Genomic DNA, 20,484 nt, shown 5'->3' with positions numbered 1-20,484 from the left:
ACAGACCTTATATGTGTGTGTGAGAACGTGTGCACGTGTGTAAGGCTGTAAGAATTTATAAGGGTATCACTGTATAAAGTTAGGTGAGGGTTCCGTGCCATCACTAGTATGATTCAATTATTTTACTTAAGAAAGCAGATATGTAACAGGGCAGCATGATAATCGGCAACTGTTCCAAGACACTCACCCCAGCACAGGTGAGGGTCCTTGTCCGATTGTGAACTTTGTTATGAATGAACATGGTGGTCCCATCTTGAGCTACACCGTCAACTTTAACAGTCATGAGGAAGCTCGTCTGAATGGATGTTTCTACAAAAGAAATTCAGGGTCAGAGACCACATCACACTTGCAAAACTAAGTACCCAGAAGGGTCCTCCAACTGCCTCAGCCTCAGCATATTTGAAAACCTCACACTTGTCAGCAAAGTAAAGCCATTCCATATGCTCTACTTCCAACGTGTTACCCAGGGGCCCATGTAAAAACTGACTTTACAGGTTCATCAGTTTTGGTTCACCAAAGGGTAAGTATTTCATGGCTAATGAAAGTTTATTTTTTAATTTCCCACATAAGATTTTAACTTTATACTAAAATAAATTTAGATTTCTTATTTTTCTGATTATATAATTTATTATTTTGTTTTTATGCTCATTGTTTTTAAAAAAAATCAGAACAAAAAAATACAAAGATATATTAAATATTAAACACTTATAATCCCACCACCCAGAGATAACCATATGATTAACATGTTGTGTCCATCTTCCCAGACCATTTTCTAGGCATACAAACATACAATGATGCCAAATTTATTTATGTTTTTAAAAATGTTACAAAAAGGGGTTAAGTTTTTGGTAATACATTTTTTCTTCACTTAATTTACTGTGGTCATGGGGTTATCTTTCCAAATTCTTTCTAAACCAAAGCACCTCATCTGAATCACATGATACAGAAAATAAAGTGGGTGACCATTTCCTCAGGTCTCTCCAGACAGCACATAACTAGTACTGCTCCAGAAGAGCAGAACTGAGGCTTTACAGACTGGGATGCTTCAGAGCAGGTTTCTCAGCCTCAGCAGCACTGATATTTTGAAGCCAGATAATCCTTGGCTGTGGGGCTGTTGCAAGCACTGCAGGATGTTCAGCAGCAGCCCTGGTCCTTCATCCTCTAGATACTAGTAGCACTCCTCCACCCCAATGGTGACAACGGCCCAAGTATCTGTCCCTAGGGGACAGAATCATTGCCACAGGGGCATCAGAACTTAATCCTCTCCTGAACCCCATGGAAGAAGGCTGCCCCAGCAGCACCTACACCATACACCCACTGAGCTAAGCTGACCGGCGCTCCCTGAACATTGAATCCTAACTTTCTCTGGAAGACAATGGCAGACATTTAGAGGGTTTCCAATTTGTTGCTATCATAAAGAAAAATGAGCATCCTTGGGATCCATCTTTGAGCACTCGTTCAAAGATTTTAAAGCTCTCTCAGTCTTTAAGATATGGTGCTTTGTACAAAGAAAAATGGTTCTGAAATGTCAGGCTTCATACCTTTTGATTGATCCAGCTCCACAACACATGTCAGCCATAGTTGCTGATTATATGTAGACAGTGGATTTGAAAGTATTTGAATTGGCTTCAGCTAAGGCAAAAAGAAAAAAAGTTAAGTAATCCATTTGACCTTTTCATTAAGTCTACCAAATACCTCCTCTTAATGTACAAAATTTACATTTAGTAAAAAAGGTCTGTGTTAGCTTTGAAACAGAAACAGGTAGTTTTCCTTTAGACAATATAAGTAGAATTCTGCTTTCCAGAAAAATTAAAGATCAATTTTCTATTGCAATCTCCTCTGTCTCTTGAAGACCTCTAAACAGGCAATGTCCACTACCCACAGCCCTGGGACCATAGGCCTACTTAATAGCAAAAAAAAGCCATCCTGGAGAAAAAAATTAAAAGTACCATGATGAGACATATTATAAGATAATAAAGGACACCAAGCCTATATTTTCATGTTCACAAGAATCATTTCCTCAGTACTAGTATGCCTGGTCTGTTGCTATTTGAGGTGTATTGTTTTCAGCTTTTGGAAAGTCTTAATGCTCTGGAGAAAAAAAATTAGAAGGGACATATTGCCAATGATACTTCTGAAATGTGTGCTGAGAACTATACTACTGGCTTCTAGCAGCCATGGGATAGAGAGAGAACATTGTTTAAGAGCCCATCCATGGCTAAAGAAATGCAGTATTTGAATGCACAGTCTTTGAACGTAAGTATGTAGTATCTGTGTTTTAGTGCTGGTGGAAACTCCATGACTGAAGGCTTGCCCAAAGCCGCGAGCATTGAAACCTACCAGAGGATGGTCTATCATCTTTCAGAAGGGAGTCTGATCTTTTGGGAGCAAGTCCGTTTGGTGGGACAGCTGCTATTTTCAGTGTCAAAAGAAAAAGGACTTACATCTGGAGACAAAGAAATTTTAAAAGACCCAACTGTGGTCAGGAAACCCCATGGGGCACCTCTTCAAATCAGATATCCTCAGGGCAAGAGGTAAAGAAAATAAAGAAATGTAAATGTCAGCAGACTAACCAGAGGGCCCTTTTAAACTAACAAGAGTAAGAAGAATTAAAAGGTTAAGTTTTAGGACATTTTCCTCCTTTTGCTTTTTTGAAAATCGTAAAGGTAAAAATCTTCCAGAGAGCTAGGAGAAGGAAGACAGGGATGTTTGGGGTCAAATAATCTGGTTTAAACATGTTATGGTGCCATGAGAACATAGGACAATTGCATTCAGTTTATAAATAAAGATATGATGTCTGAAATGCAGAACAGGAAAAGGGTTTAGTTGTTTGGGCTCTCACAAGTTAGCATTTATTAAAGATTACTGAAATTCTCCAATTGGATGGACCTTTGTTTTTCTCTAAAGATGTTGAAAAATCAACCACATTATAAAAGAAAAAAAAGAAAGAAAGAAAAAGGGTTTTTTCATTTAAACTGAGTTCATACCAATCCTGGAGGCACCTGGGTGGCTTAGTCGGTTAATCATCTGCCTTCGGCTCAGGTCATAATCCCAGGGTCCTGGGATGGAGCCCCACATCAGGCTCCCTGCTCAGTGGGCAGCCTACTTCTCCCTCTGCCTCTGCCTCTCCCCCCACTTGTGTGCCTGCTCTTTCTTCCTCAAATTAAAAAATAAAATTAAAAAACCCTGTTCCTGTTAGAAACCCAAAGTGGAGACCACATTAACTTGAGTAAATATAGTAAGAAATCATCAGATGCCTCCGGGAGCAGTGTTGGAACTTCATGTCTAGTAAGAGTTGTGGGTGTGATGCATCAGGGTGAGTCAATGGGCATCTGGAAAAGAACTGCTGTTCCCCAGGTTGACAGCACCATCCTCTCCAGTGCTGTGCTATTACAGTGGCAGAGAAGGTCCTTCTGGCAAACAAGAGCCCAGAGGGGAGGAAAAAAAAAAAAAAAAAACAAGAGCCCAGAGGCCAGCAGTGACAGTGCTAGGAGACACGTGTGTTGCCCAAGCAGCAAGCTTAGCAAGGGTGGTGCACCCCAGGGACCCTCTGAGCAGGACCATTTCTGAATGACCCGGAAGGTTATAGGGCCCTGCTAGCCACCCCTTCGACCCAGTCTTACCTTTTTACTATTATTTAGTGAAAAATTAGCTGCAGAAGTCTGGATCACTTTGGGCCCTAAAAGTGTAACAGAGAAGGAGAAAAGCAGGTTATATCTATAATTAATTTGTTGATTGTTTTTTCAAATGTCAAGAAAGATTCACGCCTCATGTACAGATGTTATTTTCCTGGTCTGTCCTTAGGGGACAGAAACACACAAAACACACACCACACCCACTCTGCTGCATTCCCAACACAGGTGAACACAGTGTGACCATCACACCCTGTTTGTGGTTCACACGGGATCTATATGCCAAAACCTCTCCTTCACCTCCAATGAGTGTTCACTTTCTAGTACTCAGATCCAAGAAACTATCCATGATACAGATGTCATCTACATATTTTGTAAAGTATAAAGATTTCTGCTAAAAAATGAAGTCACATTTATCTGTTCATCTGGTTAATCCAGTCTTCCAAAAATATTTATTAAGCTCAAGATATAAAAAAGCATAAAATGTATGAATGTATACCCAAAGCTTTTTCCTGAAATAATAGATATATAAGCTTCATGGAATCATACAATGTAACTTTTCAGAGCTTCTGCTTCAAAGGAAAGCAGTGTGAAGCAGATTTTAATTTAACATAATCTGTTCTAAAATCACTCTCAGCTGTGATGCTAGTTTGCTGGGCCGCCTCAGTGACCAAGGAGCCTCCATTTAGAGGAAATACATGAGCATGCACATGAGTATGTAACAAGTTCATAACCAATGCAGCGACATGTGTTCAGAACGCATTCATGAATGCTGAGGAAGCTGTCCCTGAGTGGGAAGGAGGTCTGCACCCACAGCGAGGCTTATTTTAAACAGATCCACAATATGAGCAAACCCCTGTTCCAAAAATAAGGCAGTCTGCTTTCTCAGAAAGAACCAAGAACTAGGAGTCAGAAAAGTCTAGACTGTAGTCTTAGCTAACTTGGCTTTCCAAATGTGTTTTCACATTTGCAAATGAGGATGACTGACCCAGTGGTTGCTAAGGGTCCACTCCCATTCCGAAATCCTCATAAGGTTACCAGAGGACTTAGGATGGTAATTTTGTGTCAATTTGACTGGGCTGTGGGTTGCCCAGATATCTGGCTAAAGGTGATTCTGTTTCTGTGAGGGTGTTTCTGGATGAGATTCACATTTGAAGCAGTAGACAGAGGAAAGCAGACTGCCCTGGCCAATGTGGGTGGGCCTCATCCAAATGGTTGAAGGCCTAAACAGAGCAAAAGGCTGAGTAAGGGGATTATCTGCTCTCTGTCTTCAAGCTGCTATTCATGTTTCCAGACACAGACTGGACCTCATTCAGCTCTCCTGTGCCTCTAGATTGCCAACTACAGATCTTGGAACTTCTCAGCCTCCATAATCATGTGGGCCAGTTCCTTATAATAAATCTCTCTCTCAGGGCAGCCCCGGTGGCTCAGCGGTTTAGCTCCACCTTCGGCCTGGGGTGTGATCCTGGAGACCCAGGATTGAGTCCCATGTCAGGCTCCCTGCATGGAGCCTGCTTCTCCCTCTGCCTGTGTCTCTGCCCCTCTCTCTCTCTCTCTCTCTCTCTCTCTCCGTCTCTCATGAATGAATAAATAAAATATTTAAAAAATAATAATAAATCTCTCTCTCCCCTCCACCTCTGCCCCTCTCTTTTCCTCCCTCCCTCTCTCCATCTCCATATTCATACCTCCTGTTGGTTCAGTTTCTGACTAACACAGAATTCGGTACGAAGAGTGGTTACAGAGGAAGAGTTCTTTAATATTGGTTCTGGGGTTTCTGGAATTGGTTCTCTAATCTGATTAGGTATAAAGATAATAACAACTCTATGTCCAGTAGTAAAGACAACACTGGTAGTTCATGAAAACATGCAAAATATCCCCACTGGATATTTCTAATCAACCACTTCTAAGGAAGAGCTAAGTGACTATGGCATTTTAGAATATTTTTAGAAAACAAAGAATGAGGTTGGCCGGTTGTTCCTAATGTCCCTGGACAAAGTGGTTTAAAAAAAAAAAAAAGGCAAGCTCAGGGGTTTGAATTCTCAGATCCAATGCTGTATAAAAGACCTGACAGCTTCTGCGCACCCTGACAGAGACCCTTATCTCCTGCAGCCACAGAGATGAGTGCTGAAAGTCAAGCCCAGAATCTTATCCTGCAGCTGGCTGAATGACAACACAAGCTGAACACCAGCCTCGCAGGCTGCTTCAATATTCAAGTGACGGCACTGGCTGGGGAGTGGCATGATCCTGGCCTGCGAACGTGCGGGAAGATCCTGACGGAGTTGGGGGCACAGAGCTACTAAATTTTGATGCATTTTCTTGGTCACTGGAAGAGTTCTCCCCATTCCCAGAAGTAGCCTTTCCAACTCCTTTTGAGGTGGAAAGCCTGCTTTACCTAAGGAGACGGTCTGAGGGCTATGAAGAACGATGCAGATTGTGCTCAGCAACCTGCCCTCTCTGCTTCTAGAACAATAACTAGGCTCAAGTCCCAGCAGGCCCCCAAAGGTGAAGTACAAAGTATGACCCATGAGGAGATGCACTACACTCCAAAGGAACTACTTGAATTTTTCTGATTTATACAGAGAGAAATCCAGGAGACACGTGTGGGAATGAATACTAAGGGTGTGGGAAAACGTGGAAGTAACATAAAGCTGGATTGGGCTGAGTTTGTGGATGTGGCCTCACTAAGCAGAGACTCTGCATTGCATGCTGGAGCTCAAGGAGTTAGGAAGGGCTCTAACAGTGGATTGGCTGGTTAAAACATGGACCCAAAGTTGGTCCCCAGCAAGCAAATCAGAAATGCCACACCTGCCTTGATTTAATGGAAATTCAGAGGCTTAGGGAGACCGGAACATTGAGGCAGATTTGTCATTTAAGGTTGGGTAGGAGATTCCAGGACACAGAGCTTTTACCACTACTATGAGGAATAAATTTCTGAGGGGGCCCAGCATCCTTAAAGAGCTCTGTAACTGCCTCACTCTGTAGGCCAGACCTTGCAGTAGGAACCGCAGTCACTCAACCTGGGAAACAAAGTGCAGTGTAAGTAACTGGATCCCGGGAGCGGTGGGGCCTAGCAGTGGCACTCACCCGGCAAAAGCAAGGTGGGTTTGGTTACTGTAATGGACAAGACAGTCAAAGCAACAATCAGAAGAGTCTGATTTGCACAGACCTGTGGTGCTGGTTCGCTATGACATTCCTAGAAGTGAAATACACAGGAAGCCTACTAAAGTCTGACTTGACCTGTGTAAGCAGAAAAGTATAAATCAAGTGAATTAAAGTCTAACCTGAATCATAAAAAGAGAGTCACAGCCAATCAAGTTTCCAGATTTAAGCCACTTTACAGATCCAAACCCTATGAATAAAGGAAGACTGGGTCCCCTTAAGAAAGCACCCCAATACACTGCAAAAATGTAGATGGCTCATCATTCTCCCAAAGGAACCTACAGCCCCCCTCCTTTTTTTTTTACCAAGATAACTTCATTCTGGGGAAAAGGAAATACATGTTGGGATCCCCTAGACACTGGCTCTGAATTGATCCCAATTTTCAGAGACCCAAAACATCACTGTAGTCCACTCATCAGAGTAATCAATGGGGTTTTAGCTCAAGTACATGTCACAATGGCCCCAGTAGGTCCCTGAACCCATCCTATGGCTCAATCCCCAGTTCCAGAATGCATATTGCAATAGATATGGGCAGTAGCTGGCAAAACCTCCACACTGATTCCCTGACTTATGGGGTGAGGGCGATTATGGTGGGAAAGGCCAAATGGAAGTCACCAGGACAGTCTCTACCTACAAAAATACAATCAAAACCAGTAGCACATTCCTAGACCACAGACATCCATGTTCCTATTGAGAACTTGAAAGATTCCCACCACATCTCCATTCAGCTCGCCTACCTGGCCTGGGGGGAGGGAAGGTAGATCTTGGAGAGGACAGTGGACCACCATAAGCTTCATCAGGTGGTGATTACAACTATAGCTACTATATCAGCTTGAGCAAATTCACACATCCTCTGGTACCTGATATTCAGCTACTGATCTGGAAAATACTATTTTCTTCATCCTTGAGAATAAGGCCCACTAGAAGCCGGGCCAGCAATACACCTACACTATCCTACCTCAACAGCATGTCAACTCTCCAGCCCTATATCATAATTTAGTTTGCACAGACCTTGGTTATCTTTCCCTTCCACAACCTATCATCCTGGTCCATCACATTGATGGTGTTATGCTGACTGGACTTAGTGAGCAAGAAGAAGCAACTACTCTAAACTCATTGTTAAGACACCTGCATGTCAGAGGATAGGAAATAAATCTGGTTAAAATTCAGGGGCCTTCTACCCCAGTGAAATTTCCAGGGGTCCCATGGTGTGCACCATGTAGAGCTATCCCTTCTAAGATGAAAGATAAACTGTTGTATTTGGCTGACACTACAACCAAAACAGAGGCACAATGCCTAGTGGGCCTCACCTCTTTGCATTTTGGAGGTAACATGTTCTTTTTTGTATGATACTCCGGCCTATTTATCTAGTAACCCAAAAAGGTGCAAGCTTTGAGTGGGGCCCAGAATAAGAGAAGGCTCTCCAACAGGTCCAGGCTGCCATCCAAGCTGCCTACTGTGGGGGCCATATGATCTGGCACATATAAGGTGTCTAAAATGTCAGAAGATAGGGATGCCATTTGGAGCCTTTGGCAGGGCTCTATAGATGAATCTTCATGTAGGCTCTTGGGACTTTGGAGCACAGCCTTGCCCTTCTCCATAGATAAATATTCTTCTTAGAAGACACAGCTCTTGGCTTGTTATTGAGCCTTAGTAGAGACTAAACGCTTACCCACAAGCCCAAGTTACCGTGAGAACTGAGCCGCCCATCATGAACTGGGTGTTATCTGACCCATGGGCCATGAAGTTGGGCATGCATGGCAGCATTCCATCATCAAATGGAAGCAGTATATATGTGGTCAGGCCCGAGAAGACCCTATGGGCACAAAAAAATCTCTCTCTATTGGAATCTACACATATCTTATTTCTTATTGGTGTGTTTCTCTGGAGAATCCTAATACCAGTACCTGCTGGGAAGAAGGAAAGGGATGTGGGAATCCTGACTTTTTTTATCTCAACCTGAGCGCATCACCTCATTTTTGCAAGAATGGAAAAGGCTGACTATAATCACGGACATTTGCGACAGACAGTGGATTAGGGAAACAAGAGTTGGCTGAGGTCCCATGGGAGTCCAATCATGAGGCTGTCAATGCTTTTCCTACCAATCTTCAAAGGACAGTTATGAAAATCGAGTAAGATGACTGATATATCCTGTGCCAGAATTAATGTAACTTATTCCTTGGTGACATCACAGGAAGGCAAAGAGGAGGCTGGCTACAGCTGCTATTGTCACCATGACGTTCATCATCAGCAGGCAAACAGCACCTAAACTACCACCCTCACCCCCAGCTTCATGGGGCCAGTCGTCAGCTCAGGACCAGTTGAGGTTAAGACACTAGCCATTGGAGGCACAAGTGCCTCTGGGACAGGCTAAGCCTAAAATGTCATCCATACTTTAATATGAAATGCTGTAATTAAATAAACACCTGCCAGAAACCATGCTCACTAAATATGATATTTAAAAGGGAAAGAAGAAACAACCTACACAGGTTCTGGTTTCCTACCCCCGGATAGGGCTGAAGAGACTGGGTTGTTGGGAACCTTATGAAAACGGGCCAACTTCTTTGGTTCTGGTTTTCCATCTATGTGAAATAGGGTTGGACCGGATGATTGCAGAGGCATTTTTGAAGCTAAAATCATTATGGTGTCTCTCCCACTCATATTACATGCTATGAAACCCCAAGGCACCTGGGGCCCTGAACACAAGGCCAAAGCCAATCTGCAGGCTCCCTCCCACCGAGAGTTCAGGGCATCATCAGAGCAGCCTCCCGGCTCCCACTTGGTCAGCCCAGGCTTGTCTCATGCCCCACCACAACCCAAGAATGTGCTGCCCTGGATAGTTTACATGGCCTGTGGCCCACATCAGCCAGTGTGTCCTGGACTCCCTAGAGCCCAGGCTGGGTCCTGAGCACAGGAGCCTCTATAGAAACATTTGACTGTCCAATAAAAGGTATGCAGTCAGGGCCACCTGGTGCTGCCAAGTTAACCTCAAGCCCTGGCTGCTATGAGGGGCAAGACTAGGGTCACCCCTTGCCCAGTGGGTTCAGAATGAAGCGGCGCTTCACCCTCCACCATAGGGCCCTTAGCAGGAGACAGAAAGTGGGTAGAGTTTGCCCGGTCTCTAAAAACATGCACCAGGGTAACTATAAATGATAAAATGGCCAAGAACTGCAACTTACCTCTGATCCCAACGAAGACAGTCAGGCCAAAACAGACGAAGAAGACAACAAACACGAGGACAAAGTGGCGCTTGGAGAGCGTGTACAGCCGCATGGGTGCCAACCTGCAGAGAAGACAGTGGGTGAGGGTCAGGCAGCGGTGGTGGAGTCCACAGGAGGCCCCTTCCCAAACCAGCAACATCCCCAGGCTGCGTCTGGCTACCCCCTCCCCACCTCAGAAGCGGACCTACTCTAAACCCAGGTGACCCGCCTGACAAAACTGCCCAAGTAACCTGGGTGACTACTACAGGGCGGGTGACTCTCCGGGGCATCAGGGGTGGACTGCCACCCTTTCCGTATGGGACCAGCCAGACCCCACTCCTCACGGCACGACAGCATGCTATGGCTTCAGGGCCCACCAAGGGCACGTTTCACCACACCACACACACGGTGGCTGAGCCCCCTCTACATGCCCCCACCTTCAGCGGCCAGAGGGGAGACCAAATGCGCAGAGGACCCTGGCCCCCTCACACAAACATGCAGCCTGAACTGTTAGCTGGCACAATCAAGCCCAGACTGGGAACTGTAGGGCCACCAGCACGCATTTTCCTACCCGGTTCTCCAGTAGCCCACAACTTTGTTCCTCCTGTCCAGGGTTCCTTCAACCCCTCACCTGCGTCAGCTCAGCCTGACCTTCGCTGTGGGGTTTGCTGTGGATGCAACTGAGCAGGCTGCCCGCACTCTTCTATGACTTACACCAGTGTGGAGAGCAAGACATGATGTACACACGTGTGCGTGGCTGCGCTCGGATTCAACCCTCCCACAGAGAGGCGGCGGGCCAGGCTTGGCCTGCAAGCAGCCGATCCCGCCTTATAACCTAAAGAGGAGGCCCATAAATCCAAAGAGACGAGAATGGGAGGGGAGGTTTGGTTTTGCTTTTTACATTTTTTTTTATTCCTCTGGCATTCCCTGGTCCTGGGAGCTGAGAAGGAGGAGGAATTTCTCCTGCCTCAGGAACAGCACACACACACCCAGGGACAGGGAAAACCGGGCTTAGAACTGAAACGGAAGGAAAGGTGATCTGCTTTAAGGTGTTGTGTGCACGCAATCTCTCCTTCCACGGCTGCAGATTCCAGCTCCTGAGCAGGAAATCAGCTGGACAATATCTGGGAGCAAAGGTTGGGGCCCATAAGCCACCTTTGCTCAGACGTGGCTTTGCTGATTCCCCAGCAGGACCCATCAGGCCTTGGGCCAATGAACCCCGGGCTCCGTGTCACCGTGGTTCACAGAATGACGGCATCAGTGAAGAGATGAAGGAATGAGTGCCTCTGTCTTTGTCCTGGGGACACAGGTCCAAAGGCCAACCCACAAATGACCCTGCTCTGCAAGAGAAATGAGAGCCAGTGGATTAAGAAGGCTAACCCCAACTCTGATTTCAGAACCTAAAGTTTTGTGTGGGCTTTTTAAGATTTATTTATTTTAGAGAGTGAATGAGTGAGAGAAAGTACGAGGGGAGAGGGGGGGGCAGCAGAGAGAGAGAATCTCCAGCCGACTCCCAGCTGAGTGTAGAGCCTGATACAGGGCTCGAACTCATCACTCAGATCACGATCTGAGGCAAAACCCAGAGTTGAACACTTAACTGAGCCACCCGGGTGCCCCTGGACCCTAAAGATTCTAAGAGGCCTGAAAGCTTTAAAATATTAGAGCCAGAAAGGACCTCAGGGAGGAAGCCCAACCCGTTCAACTTACACACAGGGACAACATCAGAGCTCTGTCCCTTGGCAGGAACTGCCGGTCCCCAGGAAGGAGGCTCAGCAAGCAGGAAGAGCTGAGGGGACCCGCCTCCACGACTGTGCTTCTGGGGAAAGCCCTGTGGGAGCGGGGCCGGCACCAGAACAAGGTCCTCTTTGTCGTGGCTCTGCTGTCCCCAGGTGTGGAGGCTAATAACGCAGTCCCTCCGCACAGCCTGCAGAAGGGAGACTTCTGTGCAGCTGCGCGGGGGTTTTCACTTTGAAAACACATTACACAAAGCTAAATGGACTAGCTGTGGGGAAAAGGCCGAGAAAGTCTGTGGTTCACGGGACCACGCCAACATGGCTCTCTCGGGTGTGACAGAGCCTCGGTGCGGAGACGCCGGCATGGGGGGAGGCTGGCGGAGGGCCACGCAGACACTCTACTATCTTTACCACTCTTCTGTCAATCTCGTCATTTAAACATTAAACACCTAGTCACGTACGGTACCCCACTCTGCCGCTCTCGGGGCGACGTGCCCCCCCACCCCGTGCTGAGGCTCTGAGGGGCGCCGAGGGCTCCCGGCACAGGTGAGAGCCCAGGAGAGGTTACTCAGAAGCAGAGAAAAACAGAATAATTATATTTAAATCTTGATATCTAAGACGCACTATTAATTAAAACACATCCTCGCTGACTTGTCAGAGAAGCAGCGCGGCGGAAAGCGCAAGGCCGAGTGCCTGCGGCCGTGCCCACCCGGGGGCGCTGTGCAAACCCCCCTCTGGGCTCAGTACAAGCCCAGGGTTCCCCCCTTCCTTAAAACGGCCACTTAACATCCAATGTATTACAGATTTTCCTGGTTTAGAAATCAGGCCTCACCCAACTCAGTGGAAGAGAGACACCGAGATAGCAAAGCAAGTGCCCTGCCCGCGGAAACGTCCCCGGGCACAACCCCGTCCCCAACCCCGTCCCCGCCCCAGGCTGCGGGGCATGGGGTGGGGGGGCATCGCGCCGCCTTTCTGCTGCCTGCAGGTTCCTGCTGAGCAGGAGACCTTTCCAGGTGTCCTCACGCCGGGGGGTCTGGGGTCCAGAGACCCCTTCCAGTCACGAGGGACAGTGGGCCAGGGCCAATGCCAAGACAGCTCGGTTCCGCATGACTGCGCCACCTCCCCAGGGCTCCTTCTGCTCTCAACTTCGCATCTAAAAACTTTGAAGCGCTTCGCCAAAAATCTAGAGACTTCTAAAACCTCGGGAATATCTTCCTAGTCGAGACAAATCACAGGTCTACAGTATTGTTCAGTCAAAGTAGCAAAACCGTTAAGATGCCAACACGAAGACAGGAGCAGTGGCAGTAGCAGCGGAGGGTAGAGCCCCCCTCCCACCACCACCCCAGCTGGTCTAGCTTCACATCTCCTGGTCCCAGCTGTCCCACAACCACTTCCTGCCCAAATCAGTCATTTCTCTGCCCACTTCCCACTTCACCTCCCACCTGAAACACCAATGTGTTTCTAACAACCCAGCTGACCTAAATTAACCGGCAGCCCAAGCAAGTCTCCGTGACAGCCCTGACGCCCTAGGATCAGGCCACCAACAGAAGGAATGTTCTGTAAACGCTCAGAGGCAAGATATGTGATGCAGAAAAGGCACGCAGGCCGGTACCAGGAGGCCTCTGACCCAGCAGCCTCTGTCCCCCGCCCCTTCTGGTAGACTCTCCAGCCCCAGGGGGATCCCCCGCTTCCTCCTCCCCACCTCCAGGAACCGTCCCCAAGCCTTTGCCTGGCCCCTGATGCCATTCTGAGGCAGTGTCCCCCAGGACGCTTTCACTTAGGACTCCACACCATTCTACGGTCAATAAGTTTAAAACTGAACCCATTAAAGCATAAAACAGCAAATGAAAAAGCTGTTTCCACTCCCCATTTCCTGCCTCTACACTTTCTCCACATCCTGAAACCTTGGAGTCACCTCTGCGGATGCCAGTCCCTCCCTCACCCCGCTGCTGCAGCTGGCCAGGAAGGGGGCGCCGGGCCGAGTCCAGCGGCCTGGGCCCCCCACCACTCCTGGAACGGTCACCGCACCAGCCTCCCCGACGCGTCCTCCGCGGCGCTGGACCTGCTGCCCTGCTGCCCCACACAGGAGGCCTCTGGCTCCTCACAGCCACTCCGTCAAGGCTCAACTCCCCCTCATGGCTTCCCAGGTCCCCCCAAACCCGTACCCATGACTCCTACCATGCGGCACGTAAGCCTGGCGAAGCACGACCTGCGGTGGTCATCATGCTGCCTTCCGAGGAAGGTCCGACCCCTTCCAGAACCCCCAGATGAGGGCTCAGGCTGAGGGGCACTCAAACCAAGCATCCGAATCCGATGCCTACATTGTTTCCCACCATGGTCGAGCTGGACTCCAGACCAGCCCCTGCGTACACCGCCCTCCCGACGGGAGACCTCTCTCTCTTCCCCGCCAAATCACTGAAATCGAAATCACCTGTAAGTCCCACCTCCTCCAGGAAGCCCTTCCTCCTCTCGTGGTCTCCCCCGTTAAAGACCTCCCCAGCACACAGGGCCCGCGTGGCCGAGCGCCTGGAGACCGACGGCCTATCTGCATGGATGCCAGACCCACGGAAACACCTACTCAACTCTCATTTGTTACCTCGGAAGTGTTCATGTCCTTCCCTCAAACTGGTGTCAGCTACTAGGGAGCAGGGAGAGGACTCCCCCTTTCCCCAAACAGCCCAGCTGAGTCACACACAGCAGCTGGTGGAAACTTCTCCCTGGATAACCAGAGCAGGAAGGCCTCGAGCAAAACCCTGCCAGCTCAGGACAGCTGTCCCTCCTTTCTCCTCTCAAGGGGACCCACACGCCAGTCTTCCCTCCAGGCCCATGTCTCTTTTTACACACAGGCTCTCTGCAGCCGGACCGACGTCATCACGGTCTTGCTGGGACACAGCTGCACGGTACTGCCCTTTACTCTCTTCCCTGTTCAGCTCTGCTCCCTGTGACCTCCTCCTATGTCAGGCTTTAGAGACGCTGCAGGTGCGAACAATTCCACGCTCACAGCTGAGCCCCAGACTGCCAGGAAAGGCTACTTGACACCACCCTGGGATATCCAGTAGGCAGCTCGAGTGTGACGCGTCCAAAGCCAGACTCTGGATCTTCTGCTGACCCTGTCTGCAGTGTTCCCCTCCCCGGGAAGTGGCCTCTCCAACCTTCCAGCGGCTCAGGCCCAGGACTCAGCAGTCCTCTGGGACCTGTGTCTTCCCCTCACTCCCCACGTCTATGATACTCAAAATGTAGAGTTTCGGTCCTCCTCAGCTCTCCAGTCAGGCCTGCCATGTGTCACTGGACTGCAGCAGCCTTCCCTGGCCTTGGCACTGCACCCCTCCCTCCACCCAGCTGCCCTGGAAGCCAGGTGTGTTTACTCTTAATCCAGAACTCTCCAGTGGCTTCTCTACCACTGCGAGTGATAGCCAGACACTTCGCAACCGATTGTCACTGGCACGCCTGTGACATGTTTACGTGTGTTTCTCTGGAGACAACTCTCCCACCGTAATTCCCCACTTTTCTAAAGATGGAGCAGGAGCTGGGGAATCCCTGGGTGGCTCAGTGGTTTGGCATCTACCTTCAGCCCAGGGCGTGATCCTGGGGTCCCGAGATCAAGTCCCACATCGAGCTCCTTGCATGGAGCCTGCTTCTCTCTCTGCCTGTGTCTCTGCTTCTCTCTCTCTGTGTCTCTCATGAATAAATGAATAAAATCTTAAAAAAAAAAAAAAAAAAAGGAGATGAAGGGGTTTTCTCTGGGGCAGGGCATAAGTCCCAGGCTGTCTGTCCCCTCCTCCCCCGCTCCCCTACTAGGGGGACTAGCCTCACTCTCCCAGGCCGCCCTCCCTACCCCCCCCCCCCGGACCCTGGACACCCCTGTGTTTAAGCCACTTTTCATGACTATTCTACTGAAACTAAAAGCTTCCCCTTTGATACACCTACCGAAAAAAAGAAAACAAAAACCACAATTAAAAATGAAACTCAGGTCCCTAAGTCACAGAGCTATATAGAAACTTCTCAGTTCAAAGCACCTGGGACTGTCCTGTCAGAATGTGAGACCGTGGGGGGGGTGGGGATCCCTGGGTGGCTCAGCAGTTTAGCGCCGCCTTCAGCTCAGGGCCTGATCCTGGGGCCCCTGGGATCAAGTCCCACGTCAGGCTCCCTGCATGGAGCCTGCTTCTCCCTCTGCCAGTGTCTCTGCCCCACCCCACCTCTCTCTCTCTCTCTCTCTGTGCCTCTCATGAATAAATAAACAAAATCTTAAAAAAAAAAAAAAAAAAAGAATGTGAGACGGGCACCACCCATCCTCGTCACAGAGACGCTGGCCTTCCTACTTCTATGGACAGTCACTGAGTCCCTCCCCTCCCTCCAGCCCCAGGCACCCATCCGGCCCAGCCAGGGGCCTGCCTCCCATGAGGCTTCCCCCAACCTCTCTGAGAAGGCCATTGTCTCCTCAGGTGCAGGACAGGAGGCTCATGCCCATTCCCAGATTTTATTTATTTATTTTTTAAATTCATGAGAGACACAGAGACACAGGCAGAGGGAGAAGCAGACTCCCCGTAGGGAGCCCAACGTGGGACTCGATCCCGGGTCTCCAGGGTCACGCCCCGGGCAGAAGAGGGCACTAAATCGCTGAGCCACCCGGGCTGCCCTCATTCCCAGATTTCACTGCGGGTGACAACTATTCACAGGCTCCTCCCAAGCCCCCAACCCGGAGTGCCACCTCTGGCCTCTCGATGCCCAGCGCTGAGCCTTACAAAGGGCAGGTCATGAACTAGAGATGCCTGAGCCCAATCACTACTGATTCCTTCCATTTGTATCCATTTGTCCCTGGCTTTACTCTGGTTTTTCCATGTTCTAATATTCACCCTGCTATGATCAAGTAGAGACCACTAAATGGCAGGCACACTTCCAACTTTTTCTCCCACTGTTGTTTTTTTAATGCTTTGTATGGCCCTTACCTTTGCCCTCTGGGTCTGGGAACTGGCCAGAGCAGCTCCAGGCAAGTGCCTTCCCCTCGGCCCACACCCTCAGTCATGGCCCTGCTCCGCCGGCTGGAAAGCCAGTGTCCCCATTAGGGCTGCGAGCGCTCCAGAACTGCTGCAGCCAACATTACTTTCCCGCTAGACACTTCCCCTCCCACACAGGCCCCATAAGAGCTGATAAAACAGCACTAGAGACAAACCATGGGGGAGGCACACACTCAATGAGCCCCTTTATGGGCCTGGGGCAGAACAACCCGGACATGGACAGAAGCGGCAGAGCAGAAAATTCGAGAAAACACCTCAGGGCGCTTTCAGGGATGTGGATGAAGATGGGATGGAAGATCTCAGCCTGTCACAGAACCCAGTGAAGGCCAGCACCGCGGGGAAGGCAGGAGAAAACAGCAGCCAGGAGGCTCAAGCACTTCTATAAATACGGATTTTATCTGGTCTCATCAAGTCACGATACAGCAGGTAGGTAAAACTGAGAATATTTCTGAATCACAGATTTTGCTGCGTGTTCAATGCATTCCCAGATTTCGCACTCTAGAATTTAAAAATTAGCATCTGGGGGGTGGGAAGGGACTTTCAATCTCTCAATGCATTCGCATGTTTCAAGCAAAGATTTTGTTTTTCTTTCATCATCTGTATAAAAATAATCTCTTCTCCCGTGGCCCAACGCGCTGGCCTGCGGCCTGTCAGCCTGGCTTCAAATCCCGCCTCCCTGGACTTTCGAGGCCGACAATGATACTTAGGCTAGAGCACTCTCAGGGCCCCAGCGCGCTCGCCTGTAGATCGGAGACAGAGTACCCCCCAAGGGCCGTTGGGGGGCATAAACAAAAGCATGAAGAGCCCAGGACAGTGCAGCACACACCCAGGAAGAACTCAGGCTCGTTACAGAAGTAATAGTTCTTTTTTCCCCTTCTTCTTTTTCTTTAAAAACAAAAACAAAAAAAACCCTGTTTTCATCCTACCAATCCCTGAGGATCCACAATGTAGTGCCTCCCTCCTCTAGCTCCAGAACTCAACCAACTGAAGAAAGGGGCCGACATCCTCCCATAAGCACGGGTATTTTTTTTTTTTTAAGATTTTATTTATTTATTCATGATAGTCACAGAGAGAGAGAGAGGGGCAGAGACACAGGCAGAGAGAGAAGCAGGCTCCATGCAGGGAGCCCGACGTGGGATTCGATCCCGGGTCTCCAGGATCGCGCCCTGGGCCAAAGGCAGGCGCCAAACCGCTGCGCCACCCAGGGATCCCCATAAGCACGGGTATTATCAGCCCTTCTACACACTGGAAAAGAGAGGCCCGGGGTGGGGAGGGGTAGTCTTCGCTGCTGAGGCCCAGTCAGCAGGAGGTGGAGGTGGGATCTGAACCCCCGAGGTCAGAGGCAGGAAGGAGGCCCGCCATGCTCTCACTCTCACTCTTTGGCTCCCTCACCAAAATCCTTCCTTTTGAAACCTACCACTGAATGGGTTTTGAAAAGAAGAACTCGAAGGGGAAGAACAGAAGAAGAAACGCTGACATTTCGATCGGTGAAATATGTTGAATATATCTGAATATATTCCAATTTCAAACTTGAATAGATCACAAATAATTGATCATTACCCTAATCAAAAAAGCCACTAGGCAAACACTCAAGGCCCGACGACCTCAATACAGATTTTAATGAACAAGATGCTCCTCCACGCTCCTCAAGGAACCATGAATTCATATGTATCCTCGCCAGGCTGCAAGCCCATGACTGGCACCCAGGAGCACGGTAGTTAGGCCACTGATTACCCCTCCCAGGGCAAAGAGAGCAAGGAAGCCGGCCACACACTGGCCAGCTCAGGCAAGGTGCCAGCCAACAGCAGCACCCTGGCCCAGCTCCAGGCAGCGCATCCGGTGGTGAAGCGGCTGGGATCCGAAGGCAGATCGCCAGGCTGGAAGGCCTTCCACCATGACCAGCAGGATGACCCGGGGTGGGCCACTCTCTTCTCAGGACTGCTGCTCTCTGAGCTATAGAATTCAGAACACTGAGCTGCCCCGCCGCCCAAGTTGCTGTGATCATTAAATGGGCTATTACTTAAAAGCCCTTGTTAAGTGCTTGGTCACTGCCACCTGTTACTGAGAGGTGGCAGCGTTTATGTCACGAACATGGGCTCTGGAGCCAACTACTCAGGCTTCAGTCTCAGCCCTCTGATGTGTACTGTGACCTTGGAAGACTCATGTGACTCCTCCGCACCTCAGTGTTGTCATCTGTAACAATGGGAATGCTAAGAGAAACGTCTTCATGGGGAGAATAGCTGTGAGGATCACATGAAGTGGGGCACAGAAGGTACTCACAGGAGTATCTGGTACAGGGTAAGTACTTATTTTTTTATTAGCTCTACAGATCATTTTGGTTCAGAAAAAAAAAAAAGGTCCCTAAGAGACGCAATCATAAAAAACTCTGTAGTTACAAGAATAGGATACTGACCAGGCCTGGTGTCCCCTCAAGCACTGTGCCACTCGGAAGGCCCGGGACATAGAACCACAACAAGGTTAGTGCTGATTTATTTGTGCCATCCCTTCATTGCTGACAGAAGAGGAGTCTACTTAATACACTTCTACACTTAAAAGCACCCAGGATGAAAGAGACATACATAAAACATGATCTTTAAAAACTGGTTGTAGGGCAGCCCGGGTGGCTCAGCAGTTTAGCGCCGCCTTCAGCCCAGGGCGTGATCCTGGAGACCTGGGATCGAGTCCCACGTCGGGCTCCCTGCATGGAGCCTGCTTCTCCCTCTGCCTCTGTGTGTGTGTGTGTGTGTGTGTCTCATGAATAAATAAATAAAATCTATTCTTAAAAAAATAAATAAAAACTGGTTGTAAATATCAAGGAACACACACAAAACACCCACCATATTTGAGTCTGCAGAGTAATGCAAGAGCAAAGCAACAGTTGAACCTGAGGAATCTCAAATACGTGCGGGGCTGCGGCTCAAACAGGAAGTCACGGTAGCAAAGGTCTGAGACACGCTCTGCTCTGCTCGGCTCTAGACCGGCCTCTCCTCCTGAACCCCCAGCACCTGTCACTTCCTTGGCATTATCAGAAGAGGAGCAGAGTTTGCAGGAAACCTCAGCTTAGAACTTTAAGAACCAGGAACTCTTTATCCTGACTGGTTTTGATAGCAATCTCTCCTGCTCTTTTGAAAAGAATAGGCCGGGCTGCATGTGCGCAGGGAGGGCAGGGAGGTCAAGCAGGCCCTGCTCTCAGCCCCCACCCCCTAAGCCGCCCTCCCCCAGGGGCTCTTTGCTCCTCTGTGCTCCCCCACCTCATTCATTCTCTGGCTTCTCTTCCCGCTCCTGTTACTTCTCAGCTTTCTCACCATGGGGGTCTCTGTCACATCTGGTAATGAGAGCACTGTGGCCCCACCAGGCGCCTGAATCCAGTACATGCCTCAGATCCTCAGGCTTGTTTTCTCCTAAGATTTTTATGTGTGCCAAAGGCTTTTTCTGACTTCCACTTCTTTCATGTCATCTTGAACGCTACACAATGGTGGCTGCCTGGCCTCACAGAGACCCACATCCCACCACCCCGGCCCCCGGCTCAACAGAACCCCGCATGGCTTCTAGAAGAACATCATGCAGCCTACTGTGCCACAGCAGGAGAAACCTGAATGCCCCACTAAGATCCTTCATTCAAACTGTGGCTTTACAAGTCCTCCTTTGGTTAAGAGCTCCCACTTGGGCTAGTCCCCCATCACGTAGCAGCACTGGATTTCCCCAGGAGACCCACGCCCCTTCAAGCCCTCAGCCTCTCTTGTCT

General features: G+C 49.2%; 1 protein-coding gene across 5 annotated transcripts in view; it reads right to left on the bottom strand.

Moving 5' to 3' along the window:
• Window positions 1–20,484, bottom strand: part of TMEM181 (transmembrane protein 181) — a 74,181-nt gene that overhangs the window by 30,351 nt on the left and 23,346 nt on the right. For 4 of the 5 annotated variants that reach the window (XM_072829382.1, XM_072829393.1, XM_072829403.1 and 1 more), the window contains exons 2-5: window positions 9,971–10,074; window positions 3,624–3,679; window positions 1,542–1,632; window positions 188–309 (exon numbers count right to left, since the gene is read on the bottom strand). In XM_072829382.1, the coding sequence (XP_072685483.1) occupies window positions 188–309; window positions 1,542–1,632; window positions 3,624–3,679; window positions 9,971–10,074 (373 nt within the window). Of the gene's footprint in view, window positions 1–187; window positions 310–1,541; window positions 1,633–3,623; window positions 3,680–9,970; window positions 10,075–10,705; window positions 10,834–20,484 lie in introns of those variants that run through there. The other variant, XM_072829411.1, reaches the window with a different exon arrangement.

Source organism: Canis lupus, chromosome 1 (genome assembly GCF_048164855.1).
Source record: "Canis lupus baileyi chromosome 1, mCanLup2.hap1, whole genome shotgun sequence".
Classification (NCBI taxonomy): Eukaryota; Metazoa; Chordata; class Mammalia; order Carnivora; family Canidae; genus Canis; species Canis lupus.
Note: the sequence above shows the minus strand (reverse complement) of the source record. Positions and strands in the feature narration are given on the sequence as shown.